The sequence below is a fragment of the Coregonus lavaretus genome (assembly GCF_964263955.1).
Source record: "Coregonus lavaretus genome assembly, chromosome: 16".
Lineage (NCBI taxonomy): Eukaryota > Metazoa > Chordata > Actinopteri > Salmoniformes > Salmonidae > Coregonus > Coregonus lavaretus.
In genome coordinates this window covers 37,187,976-37,206,649 of record NC_140003.1, presented here as the reverse complement: position 1 = coordinate 37,206,649, position 18,674 = coordinate 37,187,976, and the positions used below count along the sequence as shown (strand labels likewise).

Here is an 18,674-nt window from a genome sequence, read left to right as displayed (position 1 = left end):
CTGCCTGATAGTCAGCAGCAGCAGGTTACAGTGAAATATATATATATATATATATATATTTAAGAGAAATGCCATGGCGGCCACGGTGCAATTTAGAAGTAGCCAAAAAAAACGCCACCCACAACCAATACATTTTCACCCGTGACATCCGTTTTCAAAGTAGCCCAATTTGGCGGGAAAACCGCGAACATGGCAACATTTACATTTACATTTTAGTCATTTAGCAGACGCTCTTATCCAGAGCGACTTACAGGAGCAATGGCAACACTGTCTGTGCAATATAAATGAACGTGAGTAGCGTGGAAGTTTCCCAAAGTTTGGTGGCTTTAAACTTAACTAACTAGTTATGTTTTGTGTTAGAAAGTATGGTCTATTGTGGTGCATGAACTGGCCATACACGTTAGCTAATGTTACAATCTTATGTTTAATTGGCTATAATAGTAGCCAAGGACTTCACTAGTTTATTTGTGCATATTTGTTTGTGCAGTTACACCTAGCTCAGCAGTTTACACATGATGACTTCAGCCTTATGTGAAAAACCTTACTGTTACTTAGCCAAAGATAACTAGCTAGCTTTCCTCGCGTGTTGATTAGCTACCTAGCCAACATTAGCGCTCATCTGACTGGTATAACATTACGTTAGCTAGCTAGTGTGGTGTCGAGACAACGATGCTGATATGCTGTGATGACAAGAAATCCGCTGACACTGTCCTTGATTATAATGGTTTATTACATCAAAGATTACAGTATCAATTTACAGACTCCTGCAGACATCTGGAGAACAACTGACCCAATCTCTAATATGTTATTCTCTCCGTCCTTTGTTCCAACCATGGTATTTATAATATGTAACATAATATGGGTGGTTTTTTATAGACCAATCCCTGGCCTTTACACATCCGAATCTCCTCTGTCTTAGGGGGCCCCTATAGTAATGTTTTCCAGATGTTTCCGCAAGCAGAGCCAAATTCCTCTAACACACCATTTGCAAACGTCAGCAAAATCATAAACTGTTTAGATACTACACTAGCTACCTAGGTAATCACAACAAAACCACATTCATTGGCTAGCTACTGTTACCTTTATTTGCCTGTTTGTTAGCTAGCTAGCTAGCTTTCAGCAGACTGGTGTTAGTTAGCTACAGAGGCTTGCTGCTGGACTTTGTACAAGCAAGTTAACTTTAGCTACGTAACGTTAGCAAGTTATCTACCTAGCTAATAAAAATATCTGTTTGCATTTATTGAATAACCTCAGCTTGAATACCACCATATAGCTAGCTCTATACAGTAGGCTAGGTTTGTTCACATACACTTCTTATGACTTGCAGCATGGTGCAAGCAGCTGTGTTGTTCCCGAGCAACCGACCCTGGGTTATATATCTCTGAGCTGCTACAGAAAGGTAGTACATCATTGTTTCTTAACGGACGGAAATCTGCAAGTGAATTTAATAAAAACTGTTGCACATACAAATTTACTCAATCCAGCATTTTTTTAATCCAATGGTCACTTTATGGACGCTATAGTCTCGTTTTAATCCAACGTCTAGAATTTTAGCTAGGTAGGCGCAATAAAATCAATTGCTAACAACCCTGTTCAAAAATCCGGTATGTGGTTCTCGGTAATGGTGTGTGTGTGAGGAGAGGCGGAGAGTGTGTTGTGTACCTCCAATCAAGTTGATTTGTGATTTTTCAATAATATTGGTGTCATATTGGTTTAGATATGAGGGTAGGGAGATTATCATTTAACATTGAGCTTCAATCAATACCTATACACTATAGAATAATAGTGAAGACATCAAAACTATGAAATAAAACATATGGAATCATGTAGTAACCAAATACAGTACCAGTCAAAAGTTTGGACACACCTACTCATTCAAGGGTTTTTCTTTATTTTTACTATTTTCTAAATTGTGGAATCATAGTGAAGACATCAAAATTATGAAATAACACATATGGAATCATGTAGTAACCAAAAAAGTGTTAAACAAATTAAAATATATTTTATATTTGACGTTCTTCAAAGTAGCCACCCTTTGCCTTGATGACAGCTTTGCACACTCTTGGCATTCTCTCAACCAGCTTCACCTGGAATGCTCTCCAACAGTCTTGAAGGAGTTCCCACATATGCTGAGCACTTATTGGCTGCTTTTCCTTCACTCTGCCGTCCGACTAATCCCAAACCATCTCAATTCGGTTGAGGTCGGGGGATTGTGGAGGCCAGGTCATCTGATGCAGCACTCCATCACTCTCCTTCTTAGTAAAATAGCCCTTACACAGCCTGGAGGTGTGTTGGGTCATTGTCCTGTTGAAAAATAAATGATAGTCCCACTAAGCCCAAACCAGATGGGATGGCGTATTGCTGCAGAATACTGTGGGAGCCATGCTGGGTAAGTGTGCCTTGAATTCTAAATAAATCACAGACAGTGTCACCAGCAAAGCACCCCCACACCATAACACCTCCTCCTCCATGCTTTACGGTGGGAACTACACATGCATCCGTTCACCCACAACGCGTCTCACAAAGATACGGCGGTTTGAACCAAAAATCTCAAATTTGGACTCCAGACCAAAGGACAAATTTCCACCGGTCTAATGTCCATTGCTCATGTTTCTTGGCCCAAGCAGGTCTTTTCTTCTTATTGGTGTCCTTTAATAGCGGTTTCTTTGCAGAAACCATGAAAGCCTGATTCACACATTCCCCTCTGAACAGTTGAATGTTAGATGTGTCTGTTACTTGAACTCTGTGAATAATTTATTTGGGCTGCAATTTCTGAGGCTGGTAACTCTAATGAACTTATCCTCTGCAGCAGAGGTAACACTGGGTCTTCCATTCCTGTGGCGGTCCTCATGAGAGCCAGTTTCATTATAGTGCTTGATGGTTTTTGCGACTGCACTTGAAGAAACTTAAAGACCTTTATGTCTTTAAGTAATGATGGACTGTCGTTTATCTTTGCTTATTTGAGCTGTTCTTGCCATAATATTGACTTGGTCTTTTACCAAATAGGGTTATCTTCTGTATACCACCCCTACCATGTCACAACACAACTGATTGGCTCAAACGCATTAAGAAGGAAATAAATTCCACAAATTAACTTTTAAGAAGGCACACCTGTTAATTGAAATGCATTCCAGGTGACTACCTCATGAAGCTGGTTGAGAGAATGCCAAGAGATTAGTCGGATGGCAGAGTGAAGGAAAAGCAGCCAACAAGTGCTCAGCATTTGTGGGAACTCCTTCAAGACTTTTGGAAAAGTATTCCAGGTGAAGATGATTGAGAGAATGCCAAGAGTGTGCAAAGCTGTCATCAAGGCAAAGGGTGGCTATTTGAAGAATTTCAAATATAAAATATATTTTTTGGTTACTACATGATTCCATATGTGTTATTTCATAGTTTTGATGTCTTCACTATTATTCTACAATGTAGAAAATAGTAAAAATGAATGAGTAGGTGTGTCCAAACCTTTGACTGGTACTGTACATCTAATCTATACATCCTGTCCATATCAAGGTTATGAGCAGTGGTTTGTCTGATTAACTCAACTGTATGAATGAGATAATGAGCTTCAATAAGGAGCCCAGTTAAGAGCTCATTAGTGAGTTTAGCCTCACATCAAAGCCTGTAGCAGCAGCTTAGTAGCAGGGCTGGAGGCTGTGAGGTGGAACAGGTGTAGATGAGAACCACTGACTTAGGGTCAATACTCCTCCATATTTACTGTAGGTGTGCATTTAAATAAGCTGTCTGATCTTTCTACACACGTGAGTACACACTCACACACACGCACGGACACACGCGCATACACACGCATACACAGACACACACACTCACACACTCACAAAGAGCTCAAAGACAGTGTGTGATAAGCGAGTAATCTAATTAACACACTGGCCTGTCTGATTAAATCCTGACCTGTCTGATTGAATTTAAAGTTGCCACAGAAAACAGACTGAATCGCCACACTGACATGATGTATTTACACTGTATTGCCTTATTACTGTGAATCTACAGAGAGATTCCATTGGCTGACGTCTCCTTTGATGGTTTCTGTGTTCTATAGGAGTTTGATGATAATGAGAAAGACGAGGACATCGATGCTCTGATGTCGGTACACAGCAAGGCCACCAGCCGACGCATGAGCTGCGCTGTGTCCACGGTAACACCCTGCGGTATCGCAAACACAGACACACACAAACACAAACACACACACACACAGATAATGGAAATAAAGATGAATCTACCACGCTCTGGTACACAAGAAGACAGACTGGCACACACACACACACACACACAGCCCATAAAGAGGAGTGATGAGTCATGGCTGTGTTGAAACCAGTGTGTGAACAGTGTCAATAGGGCCAGTGGCCTCAGAGCTGAGGAACAGCAGGGCAGTGTCACACACACAGAGCTCACAGCACAGCTCACATATAGACATTTACTAGGAGCCAGGCCCATTAGCCTAAACACAGTGTTTTTGTTATATACTGTATTACAGTATGTATGTCATTTGTATGTGTGCTATGCTCTGGTAGAGCCTGGCTTAGAACAACATTTTTGTTTATTTTCTCACAACACTAAACCAAATAATTAGCTGAGTTTTGTGATTGACAGAGTCATACTGACAGACTCTCTTCAGTTCAGATATTGAGACCTAGGTCTCTTTTACAAATGAGCCCTGCAGAATACAAACATACACACATCCCACTGGGCACAGACTATTCCCACGTTTGTTCAACATCATTTTGTTGAAATGACTTGGAAACATTGTTGATTCAACCAGTGTGTGCCCAGTGGGATCATATACGAATTGCAATCAATAAATAGGAAATACCCCCAAAATATACAAGAGAAGAAAAACACAATCATAAAAAATAATAAAATCGGAGACATCGCTAGGTTAACAAGCGACACACACGATGACATTTATGATTTCACCACAGACATGACTAACGGCATTAATTCTGGCCATGGCCTCTGCTCTCAATAACAGCAGAGGTGGAGGGCCATGATTACAGAGATTATGGAGATGAATGATGACTGGCTTCTGTGAATCTCCCTGCTTGAAAATATTGTATGAATAGAACAGAATGAATATTGGATGAGGGAAACACACACACACACACACACACACACACAATAGATATCTATAGCAGCAGTTCTTCTTATAATATTCATGTACACTATGAGTAATATTCATCATAACTGAATCCCGGTGTTCCGGTTCCTGTGGCATGCATTGAAACGTGTGGCTTTCTAGTGACTTTCTTTTGCAAAATAACTATGTATTAACAGACTTATTTTCAAATAATTGTCAACATATAACATCACATTAAGGTGTGGTACGTTAACTGTATTACAAGGAACAATAGCAGGTCTACTTCGCTCCAGCATCTGGCATATTCTGTCTGTTCACCTTCTGGCATATTCTGTCTGTTCACCTGTGGGAACATGGCGGCTCTCAACACCCGACAACAGAAAGAGTTGGCCAATAATATTGGCCACTACTATTGTTCGTGAGGAACAATGGCTGTGGCTCCTGCTTTTTGTTTCACATCCATGGGCTTATCAACACTAAATCTAACAATGACATCATTAATAATACATTCTTCTTTTTTTTTTACAATGGCAACCCTAGCTATTCTCTCTCTGAATGTGAAAGGTCTAAACTGTCCTATTAAACATTCCAGCTGTCTTGATATCCTAGCAAGAAACCATGTTAATATAGCAATGCTCAAAGAAACACACCTGCTCCAAAATAACCATTTGTACAAACTGGCTGCTTTTTCATCAGCCCCAAATAAAACTAAAGATGTAATCTTAATGATACATAAGAAACTTAAAATTACCATTGTGGGTAAAGGCGAAGACCAAGAAGGCAGAATTACTTTCCTTAAATGTATCCATAATGGAAAGAAAATAGCCTTTATTAATGTGTACGCGCCAAATTAATATGATCCTACATTTTTTGATTCTCTGAACAGTATATTGTTAGAATTAACTGAATTCCATCTGGTTATTGGGACAGATATGAAGGCCATTTTTGACATGCGGGACAAATCTAATAAGACCATCTACAATCCACATGCAACCAAGGCTTACCAGCATATACTCTCTGAATACAACTTCATTGATGCCTGGCAAACACATAATCCTATAGCAAAAGAGTACACTTTCTATTCAAACAGACATCAATTATTTTCAAGAATCGATGTCATACTATTATCTGCACCTCTATTTTCTTTAATTAAGAAAATAGAAATTCAACATATGAGCTTGTCTGACCACGACACTTACTACTGCCAACTTCCAATTTCAGAATCTCCTAAAAGAGCCACAAGATGGCGTTTCAATGTTTCATTACTACAAAATCCTATGTTCTGTGATCAATTTAAAACGGAACTAAATTAATTAATAATGAATTAGCAGCCAACAAGTGCTCAACATATGTGGGAACTCCTTCAAGACTGTTGGAAAAGCATTCCAGGTAAAGCTGGTTGAGAGAATGCCAAGAGTGTGCAAAGCTGTCATCAAGGCAAAGGGTGGCTATTTGAAGATTCTCAAATATAAAATATATTTTGATTTGTTTAACACTTTTTTGTTTACTACATGATTCCATATGTGTTATTTCATCGTTTTGATGTCTTCACTATTATTCGACAATGTAAAAATAAACCAAAACCCTTGAATGAGTAGGTGTGTCCAAAAATTTGACTGGTAGGGTATATATATATAATTTTTTTTTGTAGGACATAAAAGACTGTAAAAACACTAGGAAATCAGCTCCAAGTGATTTTAATTTAAGAAATCAGTTCCCAAGTATTCCCACGCATAATAGAGAGACGTGCAAGCAAGGTTTGAAATGATTATGTTTTATGCAAACAATCAACACTATATATCCAAAAGTATGTGGACACCCTTTCAAATAACTGGTTTGGCGGATGCCGAGAAAATGCCATCTGCCCCAATGCATAGTGTCAACTGTAAAGTTTGGTGGAGGAGGAATAGTGGTACGGGGCTGTTTTTCATGGTTCGGGCTAGGCCCCTTAGTTCCAGTGAAGGGAAATCTTAACGAACAGGGGCATTGTCATGCTGAAACAGGAAAGGGCCTTCCCCAAACTGTTGCCACAAAGTTGGAAGCACAGAATCGTCTAGAATGTCATTGTATGCTATCAACACTATATATCCAAAAGTATGTGGACACCCTTTCAAATAACTGGTTTGGCGGATGCCGAGAAAATGCCATCTGCCCCAATGCATAGTGTCAACTGTAAAGTTTGGTGGAGGAGGAATAGTGGTACGGGGCTGTTTTTCATGGTTCGGGCTAGGCCCCTTAGTTCCAGTGAAGGGAAATCTTAACGCTGGACCTGCATAGTTGACACTATGCAGGTCCAGAACAGAAGCTGGGAAACACATAGTATTAAATAGAGCCATGACTAAATGGAACTCTCTGCCACCCCAGGTAACTCAAGCTAGAAATAAAAACAGATTTAAAAAACAGATAAAAGAACACCTTACGGCACGACGGGGACTGTGAAGAGACACACAGACATTTTTATGTATTTTGCATTGTATTATGTATTTTATTATGTATGTAATGCGTGGTTGGGATACATACGACTGTGATATGTGGTTGTCTTGCCTGGCTATCTTAAGATGAATGCACTAGCTGTGGGTTGTCTGCTGAATGGCTCAATTGTCATGTAAATGTAGTGCTATGTATGTGTATTTATGCATATTATATATTTTATTTGTTATGTTGTTTCCTGTTTGGACCCCAGGAAGAGTAGCAGCTGCCTCGGCAGCAGTTAATTGAGGATCCTAATAAATACTAATACTCAAATACTAAATTGTTAAGGACTGGGGAGTTTCTCAGGATAAAAAAAGAAACAGAATGCAGCTAAGCACAGGCAAAATCCTAGAGGAAAACCTAGTTCAGTCTGCTTTCCACCAGACACTGGGAGATTATTTTACCTTTCAGCAGGACAATAACCTAAAACACAAGGCGAAATCTACACTGGAGTTGCTTACCAAGAAGACTGGAACTAAGGGGCCTAGCCCGAACCATGAAAAACAGCCCCGTACCACTATTCCTCCTCCACCAAACTTTACAGTTGACACTATGCATTGGGGCAGATGGCATTTTCTCGGCATCCGCCAAACCAGTTATTTGAAAGGGTGTCCACATACTTTTGGATATATAGTGTTGACAGCATACAATGACATTCTAGACGATTCTGTGCTTCCAACTTTGTGGCAACAGTTTGGGGAAGGCCCTTTCCTGTTTCAGCATGACAATGCCCCTGTTCACAAAGCGAGGTCCATACAGAAATGGTTTGTCGAGATCGGTGTGGAAGAACTTGACTGACCTCACAGAGCCCGGACCTCAACCCCATCGAACATCTTTGTGATGAATTGGAACGCCGACTGCGAGCCAGACCTAATCGCCCAACATCAGTGCCCGACCTGACTAATGCTCTTGTGGCTGAATGGAAGCAAGTCCCCGCAGCAATGTTCCAACATCTAGTGGAAAGCCTTCCCAGAAGAGTGGAGGCTGTTATAGCAGCAAAGGGGGGACCAACTCCATATTAATGCCCATGATTATGGAATTAGATGTTCGATGAGAGGTGTCCACATACCTTTGGTCATGTAGTGTATCTGTTTGGGCTTCTGCTCAAGAACAAATCGGCCCTCGGCTGAATCTAGTTGATGATCCCTGCTTTAATGTTTACTACATGATTCCATATGTGTTATTTCATAGTTTTGATGTCTTCACTATTATTCTACAATGTAAAAAATAGTAAAGATAAACAAAAACCCTTGAATGAGTAGGTGTGTCCAAACTTTTGACTGGTAGGGTATATATATATTTTTTTTTTTATAGGACATAAAAGACTGTAAAAACACTAGGAAATCAGCTCCAAGTTATTTTAATTTAAGAAATTAAGCAGGTGTCCACATACTTTTGGTCATGTAGTGTATCTGTTTGGGCTTCTGCTCAAGAACAAATCGTCCCTCGGCTGAATCTAGTTGATGATCCCTGCTTTAATGGTTCAAACAGCAGACCAATCAGCGTGTTACAGTGCTTAGCAAACTTTTGGGAAAAATCGTGTTCAACCAAATACAATGTTAAATTAACAACAGACTTTCAGCATGCTTATAGGCACTCAACATGATCAGCACTGACACAATTGACTGATGATTGGCTGAAAGAAATTGATAAGAAGTTTGTGGGAGCTGTTTTGTTAGACTTCAGTGCAGCCTTTGATATCACTGATCATAACATATTGCTGAAAAAACAAAGGTGTTATGGATTAACATCCTCTGCCTTATCTTGGCTGGACAGTTACCTATCCAATAGAACACAGAGGGTTTTCTTTAATGGAAGCCTCTAATGCAAATTTGGTTGAGTGTGGTGTACCACAGGGCAGCCGGCTTAGACCATTAATGTTTTCTGTGTTTACTAATGACCTTCCACTGACCTTGAATAAAGCCTATGTGTCCATGTACCCTGAAGACTCAACAGTATACACGTCGGCTGTAACAGTAAAATAAATAACTGACACCCTTAACATAGAGCTCCAGTCAGTTTTAGAATGGGTAACTAGCAATAGACTGGTGCTAAAATCTAAAAAACTAAAAGCATAATTTTTGGGACAAATCACTCCCTCAACCCTAATTCTCATCCATCTATTATTGAATAATGTGTCTATTTAGCAAGTTGAAGAGACTAAACTGCTGGGTGTCACCCTAGCTAGAAAGCTATCATGGTCAAAACATATAGACTCAATGGTTACTAAAATGGGAAGAGGTCTGTCCATGATAAGGCGTTGCTCTGCTTTCTTGATATCTCAGTCAACCAGACAGATCCTACAGGCCCTAGTTTTATCGCACCTGGACTACTGTCCAGTTGTGTGGTCATGTGCGGCAAAGAAGGACATAGGCAAATTGCAGTTGGTCCAAAACAGAGCAGCACGTATTGCACTTAGATGTACATGGAGGGCAAATGTCAATTACATGCATGTCAATCTCTCCTGGCTCAAAGTTGAGGACTCTTCACAGTCCCCAGTCCCCAGGTCCAGAACAGAAGCTGGGAAACACATAGTATTAAATAGAGCCATGACTAAATGGAACTCTCTGCCACCCCAGGTAACTCAAGCTAGAAATAAAAACAGATTTAAAAAACAGATAAAAGAACACCTTACGGCACGACGGGGACTGTGAAGAGACACACAGACATTTTTATGTATTTTGCATTGTATTATGTATTTTATTATGTATGTAATGCGTGGTTGGGATACATACGACTGTGATATGTGGTTGTCTTGCCTGGCTATCTTAAGATGAATGCACTAGCTGTGGGTTGTCTGCTGAATGGCTCAATTGTCATGTAAATGTAGTGCTATGTATGTGTATTTATGCATATTATATATTTTATTTGTTATGTTGTTTCCTGTTTGGACCCCAGGAAGAGTAGCAGCTGCCTCGGCAGCAGTTAATTGAGGATCCTAATAAATACTAATACTCAAATACTAAATTGTTAAGGACTGGGGAGTTTCTCAGGATAAAAAAAGAAACAGAATGCAGCTAAGCACAGGCAAAATCCTAGAGGAAAACCTAGTTCAGTCTGCTTTCCACCAGACACTGGGAGATTATTTTACCTTTCAGCAGGACAATAACCTAAAACACAAGGCGAAATCTACACTGGAGTTGCTTACCAAGAAGACAGTGCATGTTCCTGAGTGGCTGAGTTACAGTTTTGACTTAAATCTACTTGAAAATCTATGGCAAGACCTGAAAATGGTTGTCTAGCAATGATCAACACCCAATTTGACAGAGCTTGAAGGATTTTAAAAAGAAAATGGGCAAATGTTGAACAATCCAGGTGTGGAAAGCTCTTAAAGACTTAGCCAGAATGACTCATAGCTGTAATCGATGCCAAAGGTGCTTCTACAAAGTATTGAATCAGGGGCGTAAATACTTATGTAAATTAGATATTTCATTTTCAAAACATTTGCGAGACTGTTTTCACTTTGTCATTATGGGGTATTGTGTGTGTAGATGGGTGAGAGGAATCTATTTAATCCATTTTTAATTCAGGCTGTAACACAACAAAATGTGGAATACTGTAAGTCAAGGGGTATGAATACTTTCTGAAGGCACTGTAAATCCATTCCAAGCCAGACTAAGTCCTTTCTAAAATAATTAAGAACTCCTCTTCTCTAAACAGAAAACATGCACGACTCAGCCCGTACTCTACACAGACCGGTGTGGCATAACCAATCAGAGCTGCAGTAGGCCTATATGCAAATAGACTATTGCCATATATGGATCTGTGGCATTCACTTTGAACTGGACTGTGTTTACAGTATGAGCGGTCATGAGTAGATGCACTTCTTTTGAGATCAAAGCGAGAGCTGCATGTAGCCACTTGTGCACATTTGTTCATATCCTTTTCTAGTTAGTGAGTTATTAGCCCAGTTATAGTTCATTTGTAGTCAGCAACAGGGGAGTGATTGCTTCCTACAAGAGCACAAAACATGTACATTTCTAGACATCTTTGAAAAGCGAGTCGGGTAAAGAGCTTTTTTTGTCTTAAAGGGGCAGTGTTGCATTTTGAGACAGGCATGAATAAACTAAGTAGCCAATAGGCAGAGGGTAGCATAATTTGTCTGATTCTCTGTAACAATGGTATGGGAATAATAATGCATTTTATTTAGTAAAGTGGTTTCTTGCATCAAACAACACAACAACATTTTCAGTCACCTCATTGTCCGAAGGACAATAGATAAACAGGTTAATGTCAAGCCCTGCATGTTTTTTTCAAAAGTCTCATGGAATGTAGGCCTACATTGAACACCACATATTGGCTGCTACTGTAGGCTGAATGATAGAACAGCTATTTCCATGTTAAAATTTTATGGGATGCATTTTCTCCATTGTTTTTGATGGTAGGCCACTCTGGTAGGCCTACATTATGCTCAAATAGCCACAGTTACCTACTTGACCACTGTCTGAAACTGTAACTTAAAGTGGGTACAGCCTCAGTGTTTGCAGTAAACGCGCTGGAAGTTGCACAGAATTATCACAACGTTCAAGTTTGCGCTCAGCAGACCTGACATTTGCTCAGTGCCCAAAATAATTTGAGGGAACATTGCTGATCACTTCATCTCATTATACACAGACAATATTTTACTATATCTAGACAATGTATCTCAGTCGCTCCCAAAGGCATTGAAGATCATATATAAATTCAGCTTAATCTCACGCTATAAAATCTATCTAACCAAATCAGCCCTACTGCCTCTCAAGACCCCGATGGAGGACTCCATCTCTACTTATGGAGTCCCAATTATTTCCCATTTTAAATATTTGGGAGGAGATATACAGTACCAGTCAAACGTTTGGACACACCTATTCATTCAAGGGTTTTTCTTTATTTTTACTATTTTATACATTGTATATACATTTATACCTTGTCACAACACAACTGATTGGCTCAAACGCATTAGGAAGGAAAGAAATTCCACAAATTAACTTTTAACAAGGCACACCTGTTATTGAAATGCATTCCAGGTGACTACTTCATGAAGCTGGTTGAGAGAATGCCAAGAGTGTGCAAAGCTGTCATCAAGGCAAAGGGTGGCTACTTTGAAGAATCTCAAATATAAAATATATTTTGATATCTTTAACACATGTGTTATTTCATAGTTTTGATGTCTTCACTATTATTCTACAATGTGGAAAATAGTAAAAAATAAAGAAAACCCTTGAATGAGTAGGTGTGTCCAACCTTTTGACTGGTACTGTTTCTTTCCTTAGATAAAACCATTGCCAGAAACTTTAACAGAACGCTCAAATCAATTCAATCCAACCTCAGTAGATGGGATTGGGGGGCTAGGCGGGGTGAAAGGCATGGTTTCTGGGTGGGTGGAGAGGGAGGATGCTGGTGGGTTGATGGGGACTGAGCTGGGGTTATCTTTGTATGCATTTCTTTGATCGTTTTTTTGTACCTGTAACCCCCCTTTCAAAATAAAAGAAGACAAAACTAAATAAAAAGTTGGTCACAAAAAAAAGAATGAAGCACAGAAGGCTGATTCTCTTGTATCCACTAAAACACCATTGCTCCCGGACATGTTGCTTTTTTGGAAGCGCATGTGTGTAGTTGTCATTGATATTTACTGGTGCTTTCAGCCTGTCTGCTGTATCCTTTTCTGTTTATTCATTGAGGAGTTATAATCAGGTCCAACTTCATCTTATAATCACCATGGCAACCCTGCTAGATTCTGTTTTGTGTCAGTGTCTGGTGCCTGGGGTTTCTGCTCTGGTACGTGGGGTCTGTCCTCTTGTCTCTGTCCTCTATCCTCTTTACACTTTCACATGTATCACCCCTCTCTCCCTCCTCCTTCTCTCTCTCCTCCTTCCCTCTCTCCTCCCTCTTCCTTCCCTCTCTCCTCCTTCCCACTCTCCTCTCTTTCTATCTCTCTCCTTCACTTTCTCCTCTCTCCCTCCTCCTTCTCTCTCTCCTCCTCCCCCTGCTGGCTCGGGGTCTATTCTTCCTCTGGCTCCTAGTCTTCTACTCCCGGCTCAGAGAGAAAATGGGGCTTCCTCAGTGTCCCTGGTGACTCGGACGCAGAGACTGTGAGTTCTTGCCTCCTTGTGTATTTGTGTGTGTGTGCTTGCATGTGTGTGCCCCACTTATTGTGAATATATTTCCACCAAGCTGTGCCACTCTGCTCCAATTGCTGCCACTGACTGCCTAAATTGGTCATTCATCATACTGGCTCACTCTATCACATAAATGTGATAGACTTGAGGGTTTTACATTCCCCAGCCAGACCCATCGCTCACCAAATGACTAAATCTGTCCATTCTGCATTTTTACCTGCACAAAGACTAAAGGCTATCCCTGCCTCCATCTGTCTTCCTCCTTTTCCCTCCATTTCATTCTTAATTTCCTCCCTGCTCTGGCTTTCCTCTTCTCTCTCCCTCATCTTTTCTGATTCTCTAACCCTGATCCTCTACTTCTCTGTCCTCCATTCTGATCTTTTCCTCTCCCCTCTTCCCCCTCCTCTATTACACTCTTTTAATCATTTTGCTCTCTCCCTACCCATCTCCTCTCTCTTCTCTCTTTATCCTCTCTCCTCTCTTTCCCCCTCTCCTCTCTCTCCCTCTCTCCTCTCTCCCCCTCTCCTCTCTCTCCCTCTCCCCTCTCTCTCCCTCTCTCCTCTCTCTCCCCCTCTCCCCCCTCTCCTCTCTCTCCCCCTCTCCTCTCTCTCCCTCTCTCCTCTCTCTCCGCCTCTCTTCTCCTCACAGAGCAGTCTGAACAGTATGATGAGTATGTACAGTGAGACTGGTGACTATGGCAACGCCAACGTGAGTGGAGAGCTGCTGTTGAACATCAGCTACAGCTATAAGACAGGCGCTCTCAACGTCCTGGTGAAGGAGTGTCGTAACCTGGCCACCGGGGACGAGAAGAGGCAACGCACAGACGCGTAAGAGCACACACACACACTGAAAAACCTATGCTTACTGTGCCTACAGTTTTAAGAAATTACACACACACACACTTCATTATCACACATTCCAACTTGAAAAAGAACACACACCTCTTAACAGCACAGTTCCTGACCGTCAGCTCAACTTGAACCAATCCATGACTGAAGTGTGAACTCAGCATGACCCACAATAACTGTGACAGTCATGGTATGTCAGAGTAACCCGATCACGGCATACATGTCTTCCTATGGAGTGTGTCTGAATGACTGTCTTTTCCATTGGCAGCTATGTGAAGGCGTACCTCCTCCCAGATAAGTTCGCCAGAGCAAGAGGAAGACCAGCATCAAGACCAACACAATCAACCCTGTATTCAACGAGAACCTTAGGGTGAGGGACTGTTGTGTGTGTGTGTGTGTGTGTGTGTGTGTGTGTGTGTGTGTGTGTGTGTGTGTGTGTGTGTGTGTGTATGAAAATGTATGTAGCTTGGGAAAAACAGTAATATGTAATAGGTTTTTTTTGTGATCATGAGAATGTGTGTCCTCCTTGGATGGGATCAAGTTGCCTGGAGACTGTGTGTGTCTCAATAGGAGTGTGTCAGTCAGCAGGTGTTCATGCTGATGTAGATCTTAACTTGATCACCCTGTTGCAGGAGACCCTTCCACATAATAATTCACATTTCCTGTTGCTGCAGGATTATTTTCCTGCTGTAGCAAACTGAATTAAGATCCTACATCTGTACATTATATAAAGAAATGAAGCCTGCTCCTCCCATGTGTTTTCATTAACCTGTACCACCATACCTACAGTGTTTCAGCCTTCATAGCCATCAATAGCCTTCATCTCAAGCACCCCTGGTGTACATTTTATTCCTGTATGAGCATCGGCAGGAACTTTGGTTTGGTACTCAGTCCTACTCTCCTGTCGTCTCTCTCTCTCCTGTGCTGTGTTTGTGTAGTATGTGATCAGCCACTCCCAGTTGGAGACACGAACGCTGCAGCTGTCTGTGTGGCACCACGACCACTTCGGACACAACAGCTTCTTGGGGGAGGTGGAGCTGACCTTTGACTCCTGGGAGTTTGACAGCAACATGGAGGAGTGGTACTCTCTGCAGCCCAAGGTATCCTGTGTGCAGATGGACATTAGTGTATATGTGTGGATTTATACAGCACTGTATGTTTATCAGTGGTAAATGCTTTAAGTAGATTTGTTCAATGTGCAGCTGGACTGTAGTATGGACTCCACGCTCCAGTATAAAGGGGAGCTGACCGTGGTTCTGAAGTACATCCCTGCAGAGAAGAACCTCATGCTACCCCTGGACCAGGTCCAAGGTGCTCCACAAAACCCCTCTGTTTTAATTGCTCCAACCCATCACTAACACATATCATTCAACTAATGACATTTCATGAAAGACTGTTTGGACTTTTGCTCATTCACCTCTTCCTCTCCTCCTCTCAGTGAAGAAAGGCTTTCTGAAAGGAAAGAAGACCAGCATCAAGCTGCCTAAAGGAGGCATGGTGGAACTGCTGGTCAAGGAGGCCAAGAACCTGACCTCTGTCAAGTCTGGAGGCACCTCAGACCCCTTTGTGAAAGGGTGAGACCCAGATAGACCCATTCAGTTTCATCCAGCCTTCATTCCTAGTAAGAATGACGGGAAGAAGGACCTACTAGCTAGCTACCTAATTCCTATTCCTCTGACAGTTTTGTATGTTTTGTTTCCTGTATCCCCATCCATCCAGGTACCTGCTCCCTGACAACAGTAAGTCCACCAAGCACAAGACGGCGGTGGTGCGTCGCACGGTTAACCCTCAGTGGAACCACACCTTCACCTACTGTGGCCTGCAGGCCGGAGACCTGAACAACGTGTGTCTGGAGCTCACCGTCTGGGACAAGGAGGCTCTGGCCAGCAACGTCTTCCTGGGGGGAGTCCGGCTCAACGGAGGGACAGGTCAGTCTGTCTGGGAAGAGCCAGGGGCTGTGATGGGTTGTTTGGTGTTGGACATCTCTGCTGTTCTGCTCTTCTTTTGTTCTCTTCTCTGGTCTTCTCTTCTGTAAGCTTCTCCTCAGTTTAACTCTAGTCTTCACTTCTCTTATTTTCTCTCTCTTCTCAGAGGTTATGGTGATTTGTAGCATATTCAGTCAGCATAACGCCGTAGGGATATGGAGTGTATAGAACAGATAGTGATGATCTATTGTCTCCCTACAGGCCAGAGCTATGGGAACGAGGTGGACTGGATGGACTCGTACGGAGAGGAACAGCGGCTGTGGCAACGCATGATTGACAACCCGGAGGTCCCCCATGAGTGTACACTGATGCTGAGGTCCAGCATGTGCAAGCGCAACACATGAGATGGAGGGAGGGAGGTTTAAGAAGGACAAAAGAAAGAGGGACAGAGAGAGGTGGCGGAAAAGGGAGAAACAGTGGAAGGAAAGAGGGGGAGAGAGAAGAAGAGACAAAAAGAAAGAGGACAGTGGTTGATAGTGATCCATATCCATGCTCTATCCCGCAATACAGAGCTGATGACATCACCCCACTTCCTGACCCTTGAACCCTAACTTCTGAGCTACCCTGATCCTGCACTGGGGTTCGTGGTCCTCTACCTGGTAAAGAGGTCAACCAGTCATGCCTTACACACACATGGCCATACCCAGCCAATACCAAGCACTGCTACTACTACTACTACCACTACTACTACTGTACATTATGTACAGGTAACTGCCAAAAGAATGGAAACACTTGAGTAAATGAGAGATACAAAGTATATTGGAAGCAGGTGCTTCCACACAGGTGTGGTTCCTGAGTTAATTAAGCAATTAACATCCATCGTGCTTAGGGTCATGTATAAAAATGCTGGGTAGGCCATTATTTTGGCTACCATGGCTATGCCCCATAGCATGACAATGCCCCCATCCACAGGGCATGAATGGTCACTGAATGGTTTGATGAGCATGAAAACAATGTAAACCATATGCCATAGCGGTCTCAGTCACCAGATCTCAATCTAATTGAACACTTATGGGAGATTCTGGAGCGACGCCTGAGACAGCGTTTTCCACCACCATCAACAAAACACCAAATGATGGAATTTCTTGTGCAAGAATGGTGTCATGTCCCTCAAACAGACTTCCAGACACCTGTAGGATCTATGACAAGGTGGTGGTCCAACGCCCTATTAAGACACTTTATGTTGGTGTTTCCTTTATTTTGGCAGTTACATGTATGTAACATAATGAACAAGCACATTGTCAATTGTATGATCTTATCTGACTATGCACAACGCTCTCCTCTCCCTGTGTTGAGACTACTTGAGGTAGAAGTTGTCCTTAACCCCAGATCTAGGATCAGATTGCTCTGACCTGCTCTTAACCATAACCATTTAGGGGGAAGATAACATATCTGACCCCGCATCAGTGGCTCAGGGTAGCTTTTACCTAGGCTTTGACTCAATCAGAACCCACGTTGGCAGACATCTGCCTAGCGGATGTTTTGTTTCGTGTCCACGATAAGCTAACGCAAGGAGCCGATTGTGGATTTTCAGCTCTTAACACAGTTCCACCTCAGACACCGCCAGAACAACCGCTATGTGCAGATCTAATAGAATCTAGCTCCTACTCTCATAAGGTAACTACTCCAAAGGCACTTAGAGGTTGATGCATGCTGAGTAGATTTAAACATTCCCATAGTATACCGTAAAATGATCATAAGGGTGTGTTCATGATTGCATTGTTTCAAGCAATAATGATATTATGCAACATTTTTGAACTGATCAACCCCAGTTTCAAAGTGTTGCAAAATTGCATTGTAACTGATCCTGAACACACCAATGGTTTTACTGTAGTCTTGATAAAGCACACATTAAGAGTAGAGTGGGACAAATAGCCACTTCATCAACAGATGTTTTTGGACCTAATTTTGGGTGGAAACAGAGATTAAGGCAGAAATCTAACCAGAGATCCAGCAGCACCAAATTGCATTGTGTCAAATATGGAATAAAGAGTTGGGGGCAGTTGTATCTGTACCACTGGAAACGTTTTGCCCCAGGAGCCTTGGGGAGATGGGAGGAGGATTGCGTGGTCCAGGGTGAGCAGGCCAGACCAGGCTGTCTCAGTCATAGGGAGAATCTCAATAGACTCCTCGAGTCCTCTCTCCTCGCCTCCTTCTAAAAACCCACTGCAGGAGAAAG

General features: G+C 41.9%; 1 protein-coding gene across 1 annotated transcript in view; it reads left to right on the top strand.

Moving 5' to 3' along the window:
• Positions 1–17,211, top strand: part of sytl5 (synaptotagmin-like 5) — a 70,899-nt gene extending 53,688 nt beyond the window's left edge. The window contains 9 exon segments of the mRNA XM_084179489.1: positions 4,058–4,153; positions 14,311–14,489; positions 14,779–14,807; positions 14,810–14,880; positions 15,449–15,610; positions 15,713–15,821; positions 15,949–16,084; positions 16,230–16,438; positions 16,697–17,211. Coding sequence (XP_084035615.1) covers positions 4,058–4,153; positions 14,311–14,489; positions 14,779–14,807; positions 14,810–14,880; positions 15,449–15,610; positions 15,713–15,821; positions 15,949–16,084; positions 16,230–16,438; positions 16,697–16,839 — 1,134 coding nt within the window. The 3' untranslated portion in view covers positions 16,840–17,211.
• Positions 17,212–18,674: the final 1,463 nt, after the last annotated feature.